The sequence below is a fragment of the Leuresthes tenuis genome, unplaced genomic scaffold (assembly GCF_036924035.1).
Source record: "Leuresthes tenuis unplaced genomic scaffold, fLeuTen1.0.hap1 SCAF_20, whole genome shotgun sequence".
Classification (NCBI taxonomy): Eukaryota; Metazoa; Chordata; class Actinopteri; order Atheriniformes; family Atherinopsidae; genus Leuresthes; species Leuresthes tenuis.
Genome location: NW_027325374.1, coordinates 31,285,379 through 31,308,185, shown reverse-complemented (window position 1 = coordinate 31,308,185; position 22,807 = coordinate 31,285,379). Strand labels below are relative to the sequence as shown.

The 22,807-nt window shown below is 37.8% G+C and overlaps 1 protein-coding gene across 8 annotated transcripts in view; it reads left to right on the top strand.

The window, feature by feature from the left end:
* Window positions 1–22,807, top strand: part of ryr2a (ryanodine receptor 2a (cardiac)) — a 388,615-nt gene that overhangs the window by 321,734 nt on the left and 44,074 nt on the right. For all 8 annotated transcript variants that reach the window (XM_072372753.1, XM_072372750.1, XM_072372751.1 and 5 more), the window contains 7 exons: window positions 1,772–1,852; window positions 2,143–2,231; window positions 3,042–3,170; window positions 14,135–14,239; window positions 20,284–20,365; window positions 20,721–20,879; window positions 21,042–21,196. In XM_072372753.1, the coding sequence (XP_072228854.1) occupies window positions 1,772–1,852; window positions 2,143–2,231; window positions 3,042–3,170; window positions 14,135–14,239; window positions 20,284–20,365; window positions 20,721–20,879; window positions 21,042–21,196 (800 nt within the window). The remainder of the gene's footprint in view (window positions 1–1,771; window positions 1,853–2,142; window positions 2,232–3,041; window positions 3,171–14,134; window positions 14,240–20,283; window positions 20,366–20,720; window positions 20,880–21,041; window positions 21,197–22,807) is intronic.

Below are 22,807 nucleotides of genomic sequence, written 5' to 3'. Positions count from 1 at the left end.
CACTTAGTAATGGGATTGGGATGTTAGAGTGGCTGTTTGTGATCATGTTGCTCTTCCAGAGGAGGCTGAACTCTGATCCTTTTTTTCTCTCTTCCTCCTTTCTTATCTCTGTTTAATGGCTGAGCTGTGTTTTGTAGTTGCTGTATTTGTTCTTTGTATATGGAATAATGTGGAAAATGTATTAGAAAAGCTTTTTTGTCTGACTGTTAAATTATATATTTTTTTTACAGAATTAGCATTTGTCAGTTAGCTGTTTTTTATTTTATTTCTTATAATATTTTTCTGTGGAAAAAGAAAAATATGTGTTAACATTCAAACAGCGAAAATTGCAATCCTTTCATTTGGTTAATCACTGTTTTGTAATAAGCCTGAAAGGACCATAGATATTTACTAAAAAATAGTTTAAATTTATTTGCCATGAATGTAAGACACAAATTGTCATTGAAAGAAAAATCTTAAAGAAGTAGAGTCTCAGAATCACTCTGTTGTTCTGATATCTACTGATTTAACACATATGAAAAAGTATTTTTTTTAGTAAGTAATTCTTATCTACAATCTCTTACTTTTTGAGGCTGGCCAGAGATTTATTTCTGCAATCATATTGATAAACACAATTTCAACCAGTTCTACCACTACATAGTGTAAAATTTTATTCTTTTGATCATCTTCTGTACACCTTTTCATGAGGTTTATCATATATTTATTTAAGCAATATCCAGTAAATGGGCCCAGAGACAATTTAGTGCATCTTACATTTCCCTAACAATTTAACCATATTAATCTTTGGACTTTTGTTTCTAGCTTTGCAGCTGTTATTAGTATTTGCATAATGTAATAATTACTGTTCTATACTGTCTATACTGTTCTATTATTACAGCTTGTATATTCAGTATCACATAACAAAAAATGAATATTGTTCATTTTCAGTAGATGTGAGATTCACATGTTAACATCAGCATATCCTCTTTCTTTTCTAGCCAGATAAGATAAAAATCTATGACGTACTGGTAGGATTAATCAATCTACTTGATTAATCTACCTAGTTCTCAGACAAAAAAGAAAAAGAAAATGTTTTCAGTCTTGTTAGTTTTGACCCACGTTTCTCTCCCAAAACCTCGTTCAATTTGTTCTCACTTTGTATGGATGTGGTCTGTTACTGTTTATCTTCATGTTACTATATTAAGTTATTGTGATGTGTCTCATCTTCCTTCTTCTACTCTTGCATTTCATGGTTTAAAGCAGCATTTTAGGACAGTCAGAGCAGTTTGCCTCAATTACCACCTTGTTTTTTAATTGTATGCATGATCTCAATGTGAAGGGTATGGCTTTGGCAAACCATGAAAAGAGCCAAAATCCTATTCCGATACTACAGTTCATAGTCCACTTCAGCCCACCACCACCAGGTGTGGCTGTCCACTGCTCATCCAGGAGTACATATATTTGTGTTAGATAAGAACGGTTTCTTATGACTGATTTTTTTTCTGAAAGAAAACATGAGAGGCTTAACCTTTTTTAACACATATTCATTTTCATCTCCTTTGTCTGACACTTTCCTATATTGTCTGTTTATGATGTCCCTGTTTTCTGACTCTCTTTTTGTACATATGACTGTGTGTGTGTGTGTGTGCGTGTGTGTGTGTGTGTGTGTGGTGCTCTCTGTGTGTATTTATGTATGTGTTTGCTCATGCCCGTACCCATGTTTGTTGTTGTGCACATATGTACATGTATGTGCGTGGGTGTGTGTGCATGTGTCTTTCTTTTCTCTGGCCAGGTGAAAAAGTCATGCAGGATGACGAGTTCACATGTGACCTTTTCCGCTTCCTGCAGCTGCTCTGTGAAGGACATAACTCAGGTACAATATGTCAAAAATAAGAAAACCATTCAAGAATATATTAAGAATAAATAAGTGTTTGCCAGTGAAATTATTGTTGTTCCACCGTAGATTTGTTATAGTAAAAATAAAGAGAGGTTGCATGGCCACAGTACATGTGTATGCAGAAGATGATTTCTGTGTTCTGAGGCATAGCATCATCTATCAGACATTTTTCCTAAAAAATTACGCCAGTATTCCTTCTATGTTTATTTTTAAATTAAAATTAATTTAAAGACATTTTCTTCTATTTTTGTGGTATCTTGTTTCAGACTTCCAGAACTACTTAAGGACACAAACGGGGAACAATACAACTGTCAACATTATTATCTCGACTGTGGACTACCTACTCAGAGTTCAGGTTAGTTTCTGTAGTAACAGCTGCCACCTCACAAAGGACATATTTTAAATTTAATCAATTTTTTTCTCACACAGTCTTGACAAAAGCCCCTATCTGTGACACCAGAATTTTGATTTTACTCAATGCCAATGGACAGTTGACTAACTTTAGAAACAGAAATTTGCCTTAAGGTGACATGCTGTAGCTATATCTTGAAAACTGTTGAAAAAAAATAATAATAATTTGACTTTCTGGTATCTGTATTAACTGTCAGTGTGATGGTGTAATTTATTTAACAATACCTAAAAACAGCAAAACTTAATTGCACTATGTACACTTTGTAGTTGTAGCCATATTGGGTCTCTACGTCGCTGCAGGTTAGGTTCACTCTGGAAATCTGTCAGCCAGTTGGATTTGTCAGCAGGCTTAATGTACTTAGTGCACTCTCTGACACAGAAAAACAGCTGTCTACCGAACTTCATAGCTAAGGTCAGAGGACTGTGTCAAGGGACAACTACCTGCTTAGATAGCAGAGTTAGCTTTTGCTAAAACCTGGTGATTTTACCTTGGTTGCGATCTTTAAACATGTGAACATTAAAATTGTGTATGAGCTAAATCACTTCATGGTGTAGATTTAGAAAAGAGCTAAGATCCTAATGTTATTAGCTTAGGTGATATTTTAAGATGCCATTTTATAATTTGACTCTTTCAAATGCTATCTTAAATTTATTTCAATGAAAATATTTAGAGTCTTGAGGCACTGAACATTGCTACCACTTATAATGCCCCTCTCTTGCTCCCCTCCCTATCCATTACTTCTCTCTCCTCCAGGAGTCTATCAGTGATTTCTACTGGTATTATTCTGGGAAAGATATTATTGATGAGCAGGGCCAGAGAAATTTCTCCAAGGCAATAAATGTTGCCAAGCAGGTTTTCAATACACTCACAGAGTACATCCAGGTAGGAGAGCACATTCATTCACCACTGTTTAAATTGCTGTGAGAGAGAGTATGTTTACCTGTAATTCTTAAGATGTGCCAAGTTATTAGAAATGGCAAATGCTTTTCAAAAAGTTATTTACAAGTTTCTTTAGGCATACAATTCACTACAACTCATATACAAATTATTTGTTAATCAGATGCAAAAGGCACAGCATTGGCTTCTTTTTGATAAAAAAAAAAGTCAATGAAGTATGTGAGGACATGTATAAAAAAGCAATAGTCATAGAAGTAGATATGGGGACTCATGTTGTGAATATTTGATTTAAGGTATACCATGGAAATTAATAATATGTGTAATTCATAAAACAGTGTTGATAAAATTTTGCTTTTTTCAATGTTACAAACCATAGTAACACTCACATTCTTAAAAAGAATTTCCAGAAAAAATTGAAAAATGTTTAATAAACGGCAGCTGTAGCTCAGGAGGAAGAGCAGTTGCCCACCAATCGGAAGGTCGGTGGTTCGGCTCTGGCTTCCCCGGGCTACATGTCGAAGCGTCCTTGGGCAAGACACTGAACCCCACATTGCCTCCCAGTGTATCCATTGGGGTATGAATGTGTGTATGAATGATTAGAAAAAGCATGTAGTTATGTATCTTAAGACGTGCTGTGTGAGTGGGGTGAATGCGGCATGTAGTGAAGCGCTTTGAGTGGTCAGTTAGACTAGAAAAGCGCTATACAAGTCCATTTACCATTTAAAAACATAAATTGAACTTGGACAACTTTACTGTGTTTGAGAATGATTATAAAAAAGTTTTTGTTGTCTAAAATACCCATTAAGAGTAAAATAAGAAGTAGAAGCATGTTTACTATTGCCTTACATCAATCTTCCTTTTAATTAAACTGGCCTGGTCTTTCTCTTCGTTGGCACATAGACATAGACAGTGTTTTTTTTTTTCTTGTTTTTTTTTTTGGATGTGTGTGTTCTGTTCACAAAAGCGAGCAAATTGTGGATACATTTGGCCACAAACACATGTCCACTTTCATAAAGATGTTCCTTTTTCTGTATCCTGCGTCATTTCGGACCCTAATGGTCGCTATGTGATGGTCTTTGGCACCCTGTATAATACAGCCCTTGCACTGGTTAACATCTATGCCCCTAACTGGGATGATGTTAATTTTTTTAATAACCTCTTTAGTTCTATACCAAATTTGATTTAATTTTGCGTTGATTTTAATTTGATTCTAGACCCTGTCCGTGATTGTTCCTCCAATAAACCATACCCTGCCTCTAAATCATCTAAGGTAGTTAAATTTTTACTGGAGACCTATAATTATGTGGACCCTTGGTGTTTCAAATTCCCCAGCTCCAGAGCCTACTATTTCTTTTCTTCTGTACATAATTAATTCTCACGGATTGATCATTTCTTTATTAATGCCTTTTTGGGGGGGTTCTGTTAGAGCTTGTGATTACCAAGGTATTGCTGTTTCGGACCACTCGCCATTCAAACTCAAATTGAGCTTACTTTACAGAAAAGACCCCCAAATAGGTTGTGGCGCTTTAATCCTCTTCTCCTCTTCCACCCCGAGTTTGTCATCTGTCTCAAACCAAATTGACACATTTCTTTTGACTAATCCTGTGGCTGATACCTCTTCATCTATCTGCTGAGAATCCTTGGAGGCTTTTCTGCCGGGACAAATAATTTCTTATACATCCCATGTAAATAAGCTTAGCAAAAGTAGAATCTCTAACCTCACTTCCTCCATTCTTCGTCTAGATCAGCAGTATACAATGAACCCTACTCCAGAACTCCTTAAGGATAGGATCGCTTTACAGACTTTGAGCTCTAAAAACTGAGCGCACAGAGGAGTCACTACTTAAGTCTTGCCATAAATTGTATGAAGACTGGGATAGACCCACTAGACTTTTAGCCCATCAGTTTCGTCAAAAAGGTGCCTCTCGCACCATTCCTTCTATAAAAACTGTCTCCGGCTCTATCACTTCTGATCACAAGCCTATCAACGATGAGTTCAAACATTTTTACTCAAGTCTTTATGCTTCTGAATCTCAGCTTAACCCAGACGAGTTTTTTTTTGTTTTTTTTTTTCAATATTTTGAATATTCCCAAAGTGTAAGCCCTGAGGATTTTTTGTTCCTTGAAAAAACTATCACCCCCGAATTTATAAAAAAAATCTGTTGCTTCTATGCAAAGTGGGAAGGCAGCAGGACCGGACGGCTTTCCAGCTGACTTTTATAAAAAAAAAAAAATTCAGACAAATTAGTTCCCCTTTTGCATGTGATGTATACTGAATCCTTTCAAACAAAAACTCTTCCTCCGACTTGATATCATGCCATCATTTTCGCTCTTCTTTTTGACCTATAAGCCTCCTTAATCAGGATTTCAAGATTCTAGCAGAAGCTGTCTACCAGAAGCTGTCTAATGATCAAACTGGTGTTATCCATGGTAGACAGTCATTCTGTAATGTACAACGTCTGCTCAATATCTTACATACTCCTTCCCAACATTCGGGTGCTGAGCCTGTAATTTCGCTAGATGTGGAAAAGGCTTTTTATCGTGTTGAATGGGATTATCTTTTAGAGAAGATAAGATAGCTTTAGAGAAGTTTGGTTTCGGTCAAAATTTCATTTCTTGGATCAGGCTTTTATATGCATCACCCATGGCTTCTGTACTTACTAATTATCAGGTGTCTGACCATTTCTATCCAGGTAGAGGCACAAGACAGGGGTGTCCTTTAAGTCCCCTCCTGTTTTCTATTGCTATTGAGCCTCTCGCCATAGCTTTGAGACAGGATGATAGGATAGAGGGAATCATTCGGGGCAGTCAGACACGAGGTTTCACTCTATGTGGATGACTTCCTTCTTTTTCTCTCTAATCCTGATACCACTCTCCCTAACGTCTTGTCTCTGCTGAGTTCTGTCCGGGCCATCTCAGGGTTCAAACTCAATCTGAACAAGAGTGAATATTTTTTCCCATAACACCCTCCCCCCTTCGGCAAATTGATATACAATTTAAGATTGTCAAGGACTCATTTAAATATCTTGGTGTGACTATCACTCGGACATACTCAAAACTATTTCAGGCTAATTTTGCTCCTCTTCTTGAGCGCTGTAAAGCCAACTTTGCACGATGGGCAGCCCTTCCTCTTCCTTTAATTGGCTGACTTAATTCAGTGAAGATGAACATTCTCCCTAAATTTCTTTCTTCCCATTTATAATACTCGCTCATTCTTTAAAACCTTACAATGACTAATTTCTGACTTTATCTGGACGGATAAACAAGCACTCATACATAAAGACTTCCTTGAGAGACCTAAGCGGCTTGGGGGCCTTCCTGCCCCTAATTTTCAAATATATTACTGGCCGTCACACTTAACCAACATGTCTTTCTGGCTTTTATCTTCTGACAGTGCAAACTGTTCGGAATGGGTTAATAGCAAGGCCACCCTTTGTTATCCGTACTCTCTCTCTGCTCTCTTAGGGGCATCGCTTCCACTTCCAGTTTCAATCCCCAAACATAATGTTGTTGTGTGGCATTCTTTGAGAATTCTGAAACAATTTAAACTTTTCTTTGGTCTGCAGAGCATCTCTCTTTTCTCCCCGCTCTCTTACAACCCCTTATTCCCTGCTTCTTGCCATTCAATTCAATTCAATTAAATTTTATTTATATAGCGCCAGATTACAACAATTGTCATCTCAAGGCACTTAAGTAATATAGTCCAATTCTCAAGCCAATTGGAATTCAATTCATTGTAATCATGATCCAATTAATTCTTATAGAGCCAATTCAAAAAATTTATATCCTAGCTAAGGAAACCAACAGATTGCACCGAAACGTGTCTTCAGTCCAATCTCCCGTCCTGAGCGTGCCTGTGGCAACTGTGGAAAGGAACGACTCCCTTTTAACAGGAAGAAACCTCTGGCAGAACCAGACTCAGGAAGGGTGGCCATCCGCCTCGACCAGCTGGGGTTTGAGAAGACAGAAAAGAGGGAAAAGAGGGGGGAAAAACACCATAACGCCATTCAAAGGATATCTGTTGGAACAGGGAAACATAGGTTAATAATCACAATAATGTCACATGTACATAAAATCAATTGTGAAATTAATCAGGGGGAAAAAGAGAGCAAAGTGAGGAAAGGTGTGACAGATGAGGTCCCCCAGCAGTCTAAGCCTATAGCAGCTTAACTATGGGATGTTTCAGGATTACCTGAGCCATCCCTAACTATAAGCTTTATCGAAAAGAAAAGTTTTAAGCCTAATCTTAAAAGTGGAAAGGGTGTCTGCTTCCCGGACATTTACTGGCAGCTTATTCCACAAGAGAGGGGCCTGATAACTGAAGGCTCTACCTCCCATTCTACTTTTAGAAACTCTGGGAACAACAAGTAAACCTGCAGTTTGGGAGCGAAGTGCTCTGTTAGGAAAATATCTTACAATTAAATCTTTAAGATATGATGGAGCTCGGTCATTAAGAACTTTATAAGTGAGAAGAAGAATCTTAAATTCTATTCTGAATTTAACAGGGAGCCAATGAAGAGAAGCTAAAACTGGAGAAACATGATCTCTCCTGTTAGTTCTCATCAGAACTGCAGCATTTTGGATCAGCTGGAGGCTTTTCAGAGAATATGTGGGACAGCCCAATAATAAGGAATTACAGTAGTCCAATCTTGAAGTAACAAATGCATGGACTAGTTTCTCTGCATCACCCTGGGACAGGATGTTCCTGATTTTAGCAATATTACGAAGGTGAAAGAAGGCAGTCCTAGAAACCTGTTTTATATGTGCGTCAAATGATAAATTCTGGTCAAAAATAACTCCAAGGTTCCTCACTGTAGAACTAGAAGCCAAGGAAATACCATCTAGAGTAACTATATAACTAGACAATTTCTCCCTGAAGCGCTCAGGTCCAAAGAGAACAACTTCAGTTTTGTCTGAATTTAAAAGCAGACAGTTCTGAGTCATCCAGGTCTTTATGTCTTTAAGACAGGCTTGTAGTCTGACCAACCTGTAGGTTTCATCTGGTTTCATAGATAAGTACAGCTGAGTATCATCAGCATAACAATGGAAATTTATGCCATGCTGTCTGATAATGTTACCTAATGGAAGCATGTATAAAGTAAAAAGAATCGGTCCAAGCACAGAACCCTGAGGAACTCCATGACTTAATCCAACGTGTGAGGAAGATTCTTCATTTACAAGAACAAACTGGAATCTATCAGATAAATATGACTTAAACCAGCCTAATGCAGTTCCTTTAATCCCAATAACATGTTCAAGTCTCTGTAACAGAATGCTGTGATCGATCGTATCAAATGCAGCACTGAGATCCAACAGGACAAGCACAGAAACAAGTCCGCTATCAGAAGCTAACAGGAGATCATTGGTAACTTTCACCAGTGCCGTTTCTGTGCTATTAAAATATTCATTCATCTGCTTTTAAAATCTGGCATGATAAGGGCATCCAAAAACTGGAGCACTTGTACATAGATGGTGTCTTCACCAGTTTCACACAGCTTAAAGAAAAAAATGTTCTCCCACGGTCTCCTTTTTTTCAGTTCTTACAGGTGAAGGACTTTATTAGGAAGAAGTTCCCAGATTTTCCCTCTCTCCTGGCTAAACTCATCTGGATCCTATTATTAACATGCTTTTACATTCTCAAAGGGGGAGGTTGGCCAAAGCTTATGAATAAATAGTTTCAATCAACATGCCCTCTTTAACTATCATAAAACAGCACTGGGAGGAGGAGCTGGGCTTTGACATTTCGGATGACATTTGGGATGCAGCCTTGGATCGTGTACACTCTTCATCCATATGTGCACATCACAGTCTTATCCAGTTGAAGGTATTGCACCGCTTACATTATTGTAAGACTGTCCTGATAAAAATTTACCCAGACTCCTTGAAATTCTAAGTCTTTTTTGTCATTTGGGAAGCTCAGTCAGCTGCTTCCATTTGCAAACAATTCTTGTGTTAGCATGGTCACTCATCAATCAAGAATCAAGCTGCATGACTTCCGGTAGAGCGATGAGAGGAATGGCGGCGTAGTTCGTTGCTCCTACCAGTGGAAGACAAGTAAACACCCCCCCAACTAACGGTAAACCGAATTCAAACAGATTTTTTACGAGGAATGAGTGGGGGAACGCGTCAGAAAGGCCGAAAAAAGTTGAAAACACAGGAAATAAAGCAGTTTCGATATGGAGGCAAGCAGCGCAGCAGGGGGAAATGGCGGCGAAGCATTAGCCAAAGACGCTACGCCAGCACTATACAAATATTTGACGGACATCACTAAAGAAATCCGTGAACTCAAAGAGGAAATTAAAAACGACAAAACGGCCCTCGACACATGCTTTAAACAGGAGTTTGCCAATTTTAAAGACGACATTAACAACAGGCTTAAGGCAAACAAAGACGAACTACAGGAACAGAAGAAAAGTCTCAATGAGGCACAAGCACGCAACTCGAGACATTCTAAATGGAAGCTAAAGACACCCTGTTGACAACCCTGCACGAGAAAGCTACAGGAAAAGCTAACCGACCTGGAAGGAAGGTCCAGAAGGAACAACGTGCGGATATTTGGAGTCCTGGAGGGCTCGGAGGGGGACTCAGTCATCCGTTTTGTCCAGGAGCTACTACAGAGAGAACTGGCTCTGCCAGAGGGGACCAACCTGCTGATTCAACAAGCACACTGAGCAGCAACAAGTAGAACGGTCCTTAATCATAAACTTTCTCTGGTTTGGCACAAAGGAGATGATATTAAAGAAAGCTTGGCAAAAACGGGTTAAACTTGGCAACTCATCTCTGTTCTTTGACAACGATTACGCAGCTGAGGTGGTACAGAAACGCAGAGCCTATATGGAGATCAAAAAGACTCTCAAGACCAAAGGCTCCAAACGCCCTGACCAGGATCAGAATCCACTGGACTGACGGACCTCGGCTCCAAATGCAATAAAATTCGAGACCTTAAAGGAAATGAAAGATAAAGAAGGAAGATACATTCTGATTAAGGGGAATATGCACCTCCGGACAGTGATAAGAATTTCTTTAAGAAATTATTTGAAGTTCTTGTTCAAGAAATAGAAGGGATACTGATATGTCGGGGGGATTTTAACTTCACACTGAATCAGGATTTGGACACAACTAGTGCAAAGAAAAGTAGCAAAATTCAAGTGTCCTGATATTTAAATACTGTATTAACAGAACTGGGAATTTCAGATGTCTGGAGGGAACTACATCCATTTGAAAGGGACTTCACGCACTAGTCAGCTCCTCACTCTATTCATGGATAGATTATTTTTTCATTAATACAGGAGATAGATTTAGAATAGAAGAGTGTAAGATTGGAGTAGCAGACATGTCAGATCATTGTATTCTCCACCTGACACTGAATATGAACAGCAGGAAAAGGAATACAGTATGGAGAATGAATGTTGGTGCACTAAATAATCTAGGATTTGTTGATGAGATCAAAACAGAAATAAATACATACAGGGAGGACGATGACAATGGGGAGGTAGATCCTAACACTCTATGTGATGCTATGAAAGCAGTTATGCGGGGAAAACTAATATCTCGAGCAGTATACAATAAGAAAGCTAAATTAAAATTATATGAAGTTAGAAGAGCTTAAAAGAATTGAGCAACAACATAAAGACTGAAATGATGCAGGTTTACTTAAACAAATCAAGGAAGTGAGGACAAAAGTGAATGAGATATTAGGAGACGAAGTGGAAAAGAAATCTAGACTTCTGAAGCAGATTTATTACGAATAAGGCCCCAAAGCTACAAAACTATTAGCTAAATGAATAAGGAAACAGCAACTCATGATTACAATCCATAAAATCAGAGGCCACACAACCAATTCACTAGAATTAGAACCAGGAAAAATAGAAAAGGTTTTTGAAAAGTACTACCAAAAAAGTACTCAGCAGACGAGGAATCAATAATCTACCAACAATAGGAGAGAAACAAAACAAAGGTTTAAATTCATATATCACAGCAAAGGAACTGGAAGAAGTCATGAATAAGTTCAAATAAAATAAGTCAAGGATAAAGTACGCAACTCTTCAGATTCCCAAAGACAAAGGTGGGTTAGCCCTACCAAGCCTCTTAGAATATTATTATGCTGCACAGACTCTACCTCTGGTGTATTGGTGTGATCCTGAGTATACTGCAAAGTGGAAAGATATTGAATTAAAAAGAGAGGGATACCGTATCCATAGTATGATTGCAAACAGGGACATGTTTATGAGATATAAGAATATGCTTGATCCTAGAGTTGTCACGATACCAAAATAAGTAACCATGATACTATACCAGACAAAGTATCACGGTTCCAGGTATTATTGTGATACTGTGGCCTTTTTTGTATTACTATTTTCATGAACATATGTATTTGTACAAGTTATAAATACTTACTACTACTTATTACGTATGTTGTTATGTGCATGATAAACATGACACTAATATAAATAATCGACTTAGGATAACATTGTACGGCCATCGTCTATTGCTTTACCGTCTGTGCCTTGTTTAAACCCAAAATAGTTCCAAATGTGGCTTTTGGAGTTTGTTTTTAGTGGTGTCACTAGCACGCTGCGGCAGGCTCGCCGCTCGGGCCCGGTGCTTCTGCCATGGTGAGTGTGTGTGTGTGTGTGTTGTCTCGTGTTTGTGACCGCTGTGTGCGTGTCTGAGCGAGACAGAACTTTAGTTTTGAAGCGAATTTCTATAGAAGCGCAGCAGTCTACAAGGAATTCGTTCTCACCGTCAGAAAAACACGAACAGGCAATCAGATAACAGATGGGCGGACCCAGCGTGCGGAAACAGCCTATCATATCCCGGAGGCCACCAGTAATAGGCAAACAGCCAATCATTCAGCAGCTGTGTAGGTCGGTTGCAGTGGTTGCCGTGTGGGTTTGTTTACAACGGAGTAGCAAGCTTGAGAAGCCGGGAGGAGAGTCGAGGCGGCCGCTGTGTAGCGGAAACGGGCACCCTTAATATAGTAATCCAGGGTAGTACCATCGTGTAGAATTTCTAGTATAGTAGGAACCGTAATGATTTGGCACCGCGGGGTACCGTGGGTATCATGCAACTCTACTTGATCCAATTACTAGATTCATCCTGAAAATCTGGTTTATAGTGATTAGGAAATACAAACTAGAGAGGGAAATTAAACCAGGGGCAACGGATAGTAGTTGTGAACAATGGACAAACAGGGGAATTTCAGCAATATGCACAGTAATTGATCAGGGGAAAATTAAAAGCTTTCCAAAACTAAAGTGGGAATATGGACTGGAGGAATGTGACCAGTTTAGATATTACCAAGTGAGAGACTTCTTTGAGAAAGAAATAAAACCAAATTTACCCCAGGAGCTGAATAAAGTAACTATAACACTGTGTAATGCATATAGAAACAATAGTAGAAGAGTGGTTTCAACACTGTACCAGGGTCTAGAGAAGAACAGAGAAACTTCTGCATTGTATATAAGAGACAGATGGTATAAGAAAGTAAAATACCATTAACTGAAGAGGACTGGTTTAACATATGTGATGTACAGCTAACCACCACCAGCTTCAGGATGTGGAAAGAATTTTGCTGGAAAAATAGAATCAGGTTTTTTATTACTCCCAAAATAAAGAGCAAATTCTCAACTATCCAACAAACATGCTGGAGACAGTGTTGAGAGCAGAATGCAGATCACAGTCATGTTTTTTGGGAATGTACTAAAATGAGAAATTATTGGAATGATGTATGGGTAGAATGGAAAAAATACTGGGATATGAACTACCAAAGACATGCGAGATATTATACCTGTGTAATCTGACAAGGGAAAATGTACAACATGATGACGAATATCTGGTAAAAATTCTGCTGGCTGAGGCCAAGAAGGCAATCGCCAGGAAATGGCATACAGAGGACCCTCCCACTCAGAGGAACTGGCTGGACACAGTCAAAGAGATAATTAACATGGAAAGACTCACCTACATATTGAGACTCCAGCAAACAAAATTCAATAATAAATGTGAAAAATGGACAGAATACAAATATCAAAGCAGAGACACCACCAAAGACCTTTGATTGATGTCAGAGATGTTTGACTATTACTGCTAAGAACATGTACCCCACTGACACTGTGCTGTGTTCTTTACTGTTCAATGCCAGAAACTAATAAAGTATGAGTAAAATCTTGGACATGAGTAACTGATTCTATTCTTGAATTTAGTTGTTTAGAGTAGACATGAGTGTAGATAGCATGGTAAGGACTATGTTCTTTATGACATATTAGATATCTTACCTGAACTTGTAGTCAGATCCATACTAATTTGTCCTGTCTTGTAACAATAACAAGCAGTCCCTGTCTTGTTGATGAACGACAGCCTTCTGATTATCAGTAGGTCCGTTTCTTTACAACTCAGCATCAGATTGTGCTTCTTCTTGTTGACCGCACTAGTCATAACTGAAATGACTGGGTTGCTACGGTGTTTTAGTGCAGTTAGTGCAGTTTCACCCATAAAACTGGACAGGAAATACAAATACAGCCGTTGGCACTATTTCTGATTGACAACCACACACTAGGTCGCCCAGCTCGGTGAAACGCCCCTATTCACTGGTGGTGTCTTATCACCATTATGTTAAACCAATTAGTCTGGTGATTGTAGTCTTCCACTGTTACTTGTAAATTTCCAGGAACTTTTCTTTCTTTATTTGCCATATACAACTTTTCTTTTCTTGTTTGAGTGTGATTCTAGCATGCAATTTTGTAAATATTGTGAAGTTAGTGAAAACCAAACTACGAGTTACAGATGTCCTTGCCTTTCAAAAATTTTCCAACTTTTCTGGAAATGAGTTTTGTCTACCATTTCTTGAGGCAGCATCTGTAAAAAAACAAACAAGAAAAACCTCATATTTTGATCTAGAAAACTTCTGCTGTGTATAACTGATCTAATAATGTGTCTTTCTGGTGTTGCAGGGTCCTTGCACTGGCAATCAGCAGAGTTTGGCTCACAGTCGACTGTGGGATGCAGTGGTTGGTTTTCTACATGTCTTTGCTCACATGCAGATGAAATTATCTCAGGTTAGTTGAGGTTATCTACCAGCTTAGTTGCAGATTCAGCTGCATGTGATACATGCCTGTTGATGCTTCATTTGAGAAGAGATTGTGAAATTTCAAAGTGAGAACCTTGGGAATGGTTTATCAACCCCAACTCCTAATAATTAAGCTAGAAAGGTAGCATACAAAACGTAAAACGTAAAACGTATTTTATATTTTATATAAAAGCTGTAGCTCAGGAGGGGCGGCTGTAGCTCAGGAGGAAGAGCAGTCGCCCACCAATTGGAAGGTCGGTGGTTCGACTCTGGCTTCCCCAGGATACATGTCGAAGCGTGTGTGAATGCTTAGAAAGCACGTAGTTATATCCTAAGACGTGCTGTATGAATGTGTGTGAGTGGGGTGAATGCGGCATGTAGTGAAGCGCTTTGAGTGGTCAGCTAGACTAGAAAAGCGCTATACAAGTACAAGTCCATTTATATGTTATTATTGATTTGATCTCATAAAACATTAGACAAAGTACTCAAGCATTATTAGCATTATTTTTGTGCATGCATTATTAAAAGGAATAAAAAGAATCAATAAAATCAAATAAAAGCTTGATTAAAAAGGTGAGTCTTGAGCCTCTTTTTAAAAACATCAACAGTCTCTGCGGCCCTGAGGTTCTCCGGCAGGCTGTTCCACAATCGGGGGCGGCCATAATAACTAAAAGCTGCTTCCCTGTGTGTTTTCAATCAAACACGTGGTATTGTTAAAAGGCCAGTGCCGGAAGACCTCAGGGTCCATGAGGGTTGATATGGTAAATGTAAGTCCGATAAATAAGAAGGCCCAAGACATCTAAAAACGAGTAAAAGAACCTTAAAATTGATCCTGAAACGTATGGGGAGCCAATGGAGTGATTTTTAAACTGGTGTAATGTGCTCCCGCCCTCTGGTCCTTGTCAGCACTTGTGGGGCTGAATTCAGTAGTAGCTGAAGATTAAAAATACTCTTTTTTTAGAAGACCAAAGAGCAGGGCAATACAGTAATCTAAACGACAAGAGATAAAAGCATGCATCAGCACCTCCGTGCTGCCCTGAGAGGGAAACGTGAAAACCTATCTTTGTTATGTTTTTAATATGTGGAAGAAAACTAAGTTCAGAGTCAAGAATCACGACCAGTTTTTTTGTAGTTTTTGTTGGTTTAAGATTTTGCAGTTTTGTTAAAAGTTTCTCTCTCTGGCCTTCAGGACCAATGACTTTCCTTGTTACTCTGTCGAACAGATTATCAGTTTCAGTTCCATCAAGAAGTCCTTTTCTATCGCCATAAGCTAATGCTGAAAGTCGAGCCTGCCCTGTCGTTTTTCTGGCATAAGTTTCATAAGTTTTAAAATTTTGAATCCATTTCTTCTCCTCCTTAAGCCATTGTGGGTTGACAAAACAGCTATAAAATCAACACTATATTTTTCTCATGCAGCTCACTACAGATGCAGTTTGCTAGCTCTGGCTAGTTCACTCTCTGACTATCCAATCAAAGGGTATGAATATGCTGACGTCACTGTACGCCTGTTAGAAGGAGTAAGGTCTAGCTCCAGCCAGAGACGCTACAACCCACGCCCCTACAAATCACACCCCAAGATAGCTGTAGAGGCCCATAGCACTTAGAACATAAACAAAAGGGAAACGAAGCAATTATGGGAGCAATTTTAACAACTGTAACGGTTAATTCACAATATTAAATGTCTTTCAATGCAAACAATTAAATTTATGCAAAAATAGAAAGTAATGTCATTAAAAAGATTATATAGGACTGCAGATTTATATGTCAGTATATATATTTTTATAAGTGACAAATGTATGTGCACAAGTTTATTTTAAACTCAATAAAATATTTACAATAATGATAATTAGTAGTAGTTATTTAAATTAAAATAGGTTGTTTCCACCGTCCGTCCGTTAAGAGCCACACTGTCACAGAGCTTGGCCTACTACATCAGAAGCCATAAATATCACTCTAAGGTGATGATTTCTGATGGGTTTACAGAAAAGATTGCTGGCCCTTTGACACAAATAAAATGTATTTATTTATAACTAAACAAAATGTTTTGAATTAAGTATACAATTCACATGACTAGTAAAATAAATATGACCATACACAAATCTTTAAAATATGTTCCGTAAAAGAGAAAAAAGTTTAGACAAATGAAACAGCAAGCAACAACTTTTATTGGCAATAAAATAAAACATACATTCACACTTAAACATAATCCTTGATGTGAATTAATGACTGCAAAAGCATCCAAGTGATTACAATAGGGCGAACAGAGGTTAGTGATATAGGCCAAAACTATGAATTGAAGGATAACATACTGAAGGCCTGTGTCACTGCTTTTGATGTTTTCAAACAGCAGTTTCTTTAGAACAAGGGCTTGGATGGATGCCAGAGCTCCACAAGGACCACCCTAGAAAATAAACACACAAAGTACATAATAACACAAATTAAACTTCACCAACATACATATTACCCAAACTATTCAGTTTGATATGTTGAGTTTAATTAAAATTACAAATATTCTGCGTCTACGTGCCACTGCTTCTGTTATCATCCCTTGCTCACTCATTACTTTGATTTTCATAACACATGTAAAATACGACACAAAATGGGTTTGAGTTTGAAGAAATGTGTTGTTTTTTCTTTATAAATAGAGTCCGCTATCTTTGAAAAACAGTCATTAATGCTCTTTCTGCCTAGCAAAAGATATCTTAAGCGTTACAATAAATGTCAACATCGTCCCAAAATGTAAAAATATAAATATGTCTTACCTGAAACGCCATTACTGTCTCGTCATGCAGCACACATTGCCATCTTGTCTTGCAACACGCAGGCGAGGGTTACAGGGGTGTGGTTTGTATGGGCGTGGTTGGCAGGGGGCGTGGTTTGTAGCAATATTGTGAGACAGGAAATAAAGGAGCTGCCTAAGGTTCAGGAAGTTTCGCCAGTAGGGGTTGTTGTTTGACGGAGGGTAGTTTATTGTTCAGAGAATTTAAAAAAAATTACTCTAATTAAAAAGGCAGTAAAAAGTAGGCTAACACTCACAATTTGACAACGTCTTGCTAATCTTACATTGAGCAGCACTCTCTCTCACAATTCTAATTCTCCTCTGTATCATCATTAATTGAATTATTGTTAAAAGAAACACAGCCAGATTGATAGAAGATGGCATTTCGATAGCTGAGTTTTCTAGATAACGGTAAGTTGTTTTTTTTCCCCGGTGAATTGCTCGTAGTTAGCCGTTGGATGACAGGCGCGAGACAAATTCATGAGTTGTGGAGCAGTACAACAGTGACGAAGCCAGTTTATTCCATTGTTTATTTCATTACAAATTTTAAAACAAGGCATTTTAAATGTCTTCCTATATTCATTGAAAAAAAAGTGTAACACAAACAGCATATAATTAAACATTCCAGTAGGTTACACTGCTATTACCAATGAGCCAAGAGAAATATGAAAATATGCTTAAATAGAAGACAAAAATTACATGACAGTAATCAAAAGCCTCTAATTTAACAAAAATGCAGTAGTAAACGGACAAGATTGTATGAGACGGCATTTATGTGGTACGTTTTAATTGTGCGACAGCAATGACGTGATTACTGGCGCCGAGAGTAGTGTCCGAAAGATTTTTCTGTTGAGCTCACTATATAGTGCAATACATTTATTTCTCTATATAGGGAGTAGGGAATGAGTGAGTGATGTCGGACACAGCCATTGTGAAGGCCTCCAGGCAGATTTTAGACTGAAATGTGATTGGTTAAATACTTTGATATGAAAATACATGTCTGGAATCAGCGCAACCAAGCTATGAAAGGAAGTGGACAGACTATTTGGAATTATGGTATTCATTAAAATCAGTCTGTAATTCAGATATTTTTTTAGGCCAGCAGAGAAGGCCTTGCAGTATACCCTTTTGTAGCCTCAGGTATATGCTGACTTTAAAATTTAATTTACAAACACAGCTCTTTATTTTTGGCTGACATTACATTCGGTGACATTACAAGCGATGGTTTAACAAGTTACTATTGCTACAAACGAGACTGTTCTTAGACAGTTTAAAGTTTATTCAGGAGTAATGAAATAAATGAATGAATAGATTACATGTGAGGATATGATGCCATTTTTTACACTTGAAATTAAGATTCAGAAATGCAACGTGTTTTAGTGATAAAACAAGGAAATTTACATTATTACAAGTACTGAATGCATTTACTCATATCTGTAAATGTTAAAACCAAGCAGGGCTTACTATGCTTTTGTATATTTCACTTTCACCCTTTTTTGCAATGTTAATAAACATTCTTAGCACAACAATTTCATATTATACTGTAGCATCATTTATTTTGCAAAACCTAAGCCAAAATGCAGGGGCAGAGTACAAAAAAACTATACTTTCTGCTTGCATAAGAATTTAGAGGATAAGTAGCAGCCAGGTGCTAATCATATGCACTTTATTAAATAATCATCAGCAAGTTTGACCACTTCAGAAGTTTTGGCACTTTGCTGGTTTTAGGGAAGAACATCTGCAATTATCTTAGAAAATAAAATGTTGCAGTCTATCGATCCTCAGTGAAAAGGATTAACGATGAACTCATAACAGTTGTGAATCTTCCCAAAAGTGGGGACCCCTGAGAGTATAACCCAAAGTCAGCTCCAGAATTATCCAGCAAATTGCAAAAATTCTTATGCCTTAGGCCTCATAATGTTTAATGTTAAATTTTGGGATAGTATAGTACAAAAAACACTGTGAACAAGTATGGTTTGCTTGAAAGGGTTGCTAGAAGAGAGATTCTTCTTTCTAAAAGGTAAATGGCAACATGGCTTAGGATTGCAATTTACATCTAAATAAACCACTAAAGTTCTGGAACAATGCCCTGTGGTGGTTGAGAAGAAAGTGGCAAAATTAGGCTATATCGCAAAGCACTACATTTGTTGAAAACCAGACACAAACAGAGTTTTAAAGATGACTTGGCCAGATTGTCTGATCTACAATATGATATACTGATAACGTCATACAGAAAATTATTAACTAAAGGTATTGCTCCCAAAGATGGTTCTACAAGCTCTTGAATCTTGAGGTGTTCTTAGCTTTTTCACACACTGCTTCTGTGTTTTGGCACATAATGACACTGCGTTTACCACATGACACTGTGTTTAAAAGTTATTCATTCCACGTCTGTTTTCATATGACTGAATTTGCTCTCCAGCACAGAGATGTCTCATTTAATAATCAAAATGTATAATATGTATAATATTTAGGGTCTTCTTTGGATACAGTCTCTAAGAGGCACAACATCTTCAAGCAGGCATCTCTGAGTAACCTTTGTTACTTGTCCCGAGTTTTGGAACTCACTGTCTGATACTTATAGTTTACTTCTGAGAACTACTCTTATATTAAATTTCTTTGATTTTAAGTTCTTGTTTTGTATACCCACAATTGTTTTGCTATTTTTCTTATGTTTTGTCCTTGTCACGGTTCGGAGAGGTAGGACCCAGATGCAGTTCTTCCAAACGTAACAAGGGTTATTAACAAAAACAGGGAGCAAGAACAAAAACAAGACAAGGCCAAAAAACATAAAGCGCGGCAGAGCCGGATCAAAAATACTTAACTATGAAACAAAACGAGACTATGAATAAACAAAGGAACGCAAAACAAGACTGAGCACGGCAAAACGAGACTTATCTGTGTGGCAAGGCATGGAATGAGGTAAGGATTCTGCAGTGACTGAAAGGAAACCAGAAGACTAAATACTGTGGAGGGAGTGATCAGTGTTTACTGTACTTAACCTTCTTGTTCTGTCTTAAGAAATATAATATAATATTGTTCATACTGCATCTTCCCTGCATATGTTGATGTATGTGATTTAACATTTTTGAGTAGCTAAAAGTAATATAATAAACTATACGTGCTTTATTATTATTATTATTATTATTATTTTAGCAAACCTTTATTATTACAATATCTTCGTTAGCCAATACTGGCTGAGTGTAGATGACATTAAATTTCTTTAAACGTGTTTTTCATTTTGTTCACCTCAGGATTCCAGTCAGATTGAGTTACTCAAAGAACTGATGGATCTGCAGAAAGACATGGTCGTCATGCTGCTGTCCATGCTGGAAGGTAGGTTTGTTGTCATGGGCACATCTGTATAAGATATTGAAGCGGGAATAGTATACTAAAATAATAAATACATACATACTAAATTATTTCAAACCAGTCTCAGAGGTTAGGCGTGTTTTCCAAGGTGTAATTCCACAAATATTTAATTGTCTTTCCTAGAAGCCGCCTCAGAACATTTTAAAAAAGCTAGCTGATTCTGTACTGTTATATGAGATCAATGGCCTACAGTTAATTCTGAGAAAAGGGTCAATGACTGCAAATACCCTGACAAAGGATGTGTTGAATAGCAATGTTTTAAATGTGTTGTGTGGTTTCAGGAGCATTTATTATACCAAATACACTGTTTTTGTGGCAGGTAATGTGGTGAATGGAACAATTGGGAAGCAGATGGTGGACATGCTAGTGGAATCTTCCAACAATGTGGAGATGATCCTCAAATTCTTTGACATGTTCCTCAAACTGAAAGATTTGACTTCATCAGATGCATTCAAGGAGTATGATCCAGATGGGAAAGGTAAAGTTCTTAAAACTTATTTTACTTAGATTTTTTTTTTTTTTTTAAACTTAGACCCACTTATCAATCCTTATAACTGAGGAATCATTCGAATTTGCATGTAGAAAATTGTTTCATGAAAAGAGCAGCCTATGATTTATCAAATTTTAAATTAACCGACAGGTGTCATCTCCAAGAGGGACTTCCTTAAGTCCATGGAGAGCCACAAACACTACACCCAGTCTGAAACGGACTTCCTTCTTTCCTGTGCTGAAACTGATGAGAATGAACTCTTGGACTATGAAGAATTTGTGGAGCGCTTTCATGAACCAGCCAAGGTAAATTATGAAGAAGAAAAAAGTTTTCAAATCCCCTTTACTCTTTCCTTTTTTTTTCTTATTTCTCACTGAATTAGCTTTTAAACTCTGACAGTTTCTGTTTTGAAAAGATAATGAAGCACATAACAATTTTTTTAGTTTCATGCACTATAAATGAACCAAATGAAGATAGATACTAAAGACAACTTAATTTTTGTATTAAATTTCAATATGGAGCACTATAGATTAAAAATAAAAATTTCATATCTAACATCTGATTATAACAACTTAATAAAATCTTTCTTATTTGATGGAGGAGCAATTCATATGCATCTGCCAGGCAGCTAGATTCTCATAAGAATCAAAATTAAATTAATTCAGTTTTATTTGTATAGCACCAAATCACAACAAATGTCATCTCAAGGTACTTCAAAGAGATAGTCCAATTCAAGCTCATTACAATCCAATTCATCTGCTCCTTGGCAGATTTGATACCCCTCTTTAGATTAGCTTTATCCATGCTGTGCTGTACCCTGTCTCCTGACTTAAAGGCGATGTTGTGGTCTCTCGTGAGGACTCAGACCTGTCTTGTAATCCAGGGTTTCTGGTTTTTCAACCACAACATTTCCAACACAGAATGTGATGTAGGGGATTACAGTCTGTATGTACTCTTCTAAGTCCTGGTTTTTAAACTGGCTTCACTCTGTGCTCACAAAGCAGTCCTGAACCTGGGAGAGGGCATCCTCGGGCAGAGTCCTAATGTGTTTTCTGCTAACCCTGGTTTTCTTGATATGAGCGGTATAATCTAATATGAGGTGTAATGAGAAGTGGTCTGACGGGCCCAAATGTGACTGTGACACTGCTCTATATGCTTGCTTAATGTTACAAAACACATGGTCAAGTAAATAGCACTCTCTGGTGGCGCACTTCACATATTGGATGAATTAAGGGACTTTAAGCATGTTTGGTCGATGTCTCTATAATAAGTACCCCCTGCTGTTGTTTATGCAAGGTTCTCTAGAGGTGGCATAAGGGCAAGGCTTGCGTTTGTGTCCAGATTAATGTAAACAGCTGTACAGATACAACAGCAAACTCTCTTGGTAGAAGGCAGCAGCACGAAAGTCTCAAGAAAAGGGGAATGGTAGTTGTCAACCACTTGGCTCTGTGAACACCAGTTGTTGTAAACATAGACACACTGCTGACCTTTATTCTTGCCAACATCTTGTTTGTAATTGGGATTCTACTTTGAAGCCCGATGAAGATCAAGTCAGGACAACCGTACACATGTTTTGCTTGGCAGTGCTCACCATGAAAACCCACACCCCTTATCCTTCCTTAAGGTGTTGAACCTCCGCTTGGATCATTTCACTACTCTGCATTAGGTTTGGCTCTCGGACAATGTCTCGGTCTTGTCCTGTATTCTAGCATTGCTGAAGAACCCTCTTATTGAACACACTTTGTTATATAGAAGATGGGCATTGTTGTGATGGGTGTTGTGAGTGTTGTTTTTTTATGTTGATTAACTTCTGCACTATTTTTTTTACAAGTTTAGAAAAAGAGAATTACTAATTAATAGATCAGATCAAAAATATAAAAGTATCCGTGTATTAAAATATGTGTGCTTGTGTCATA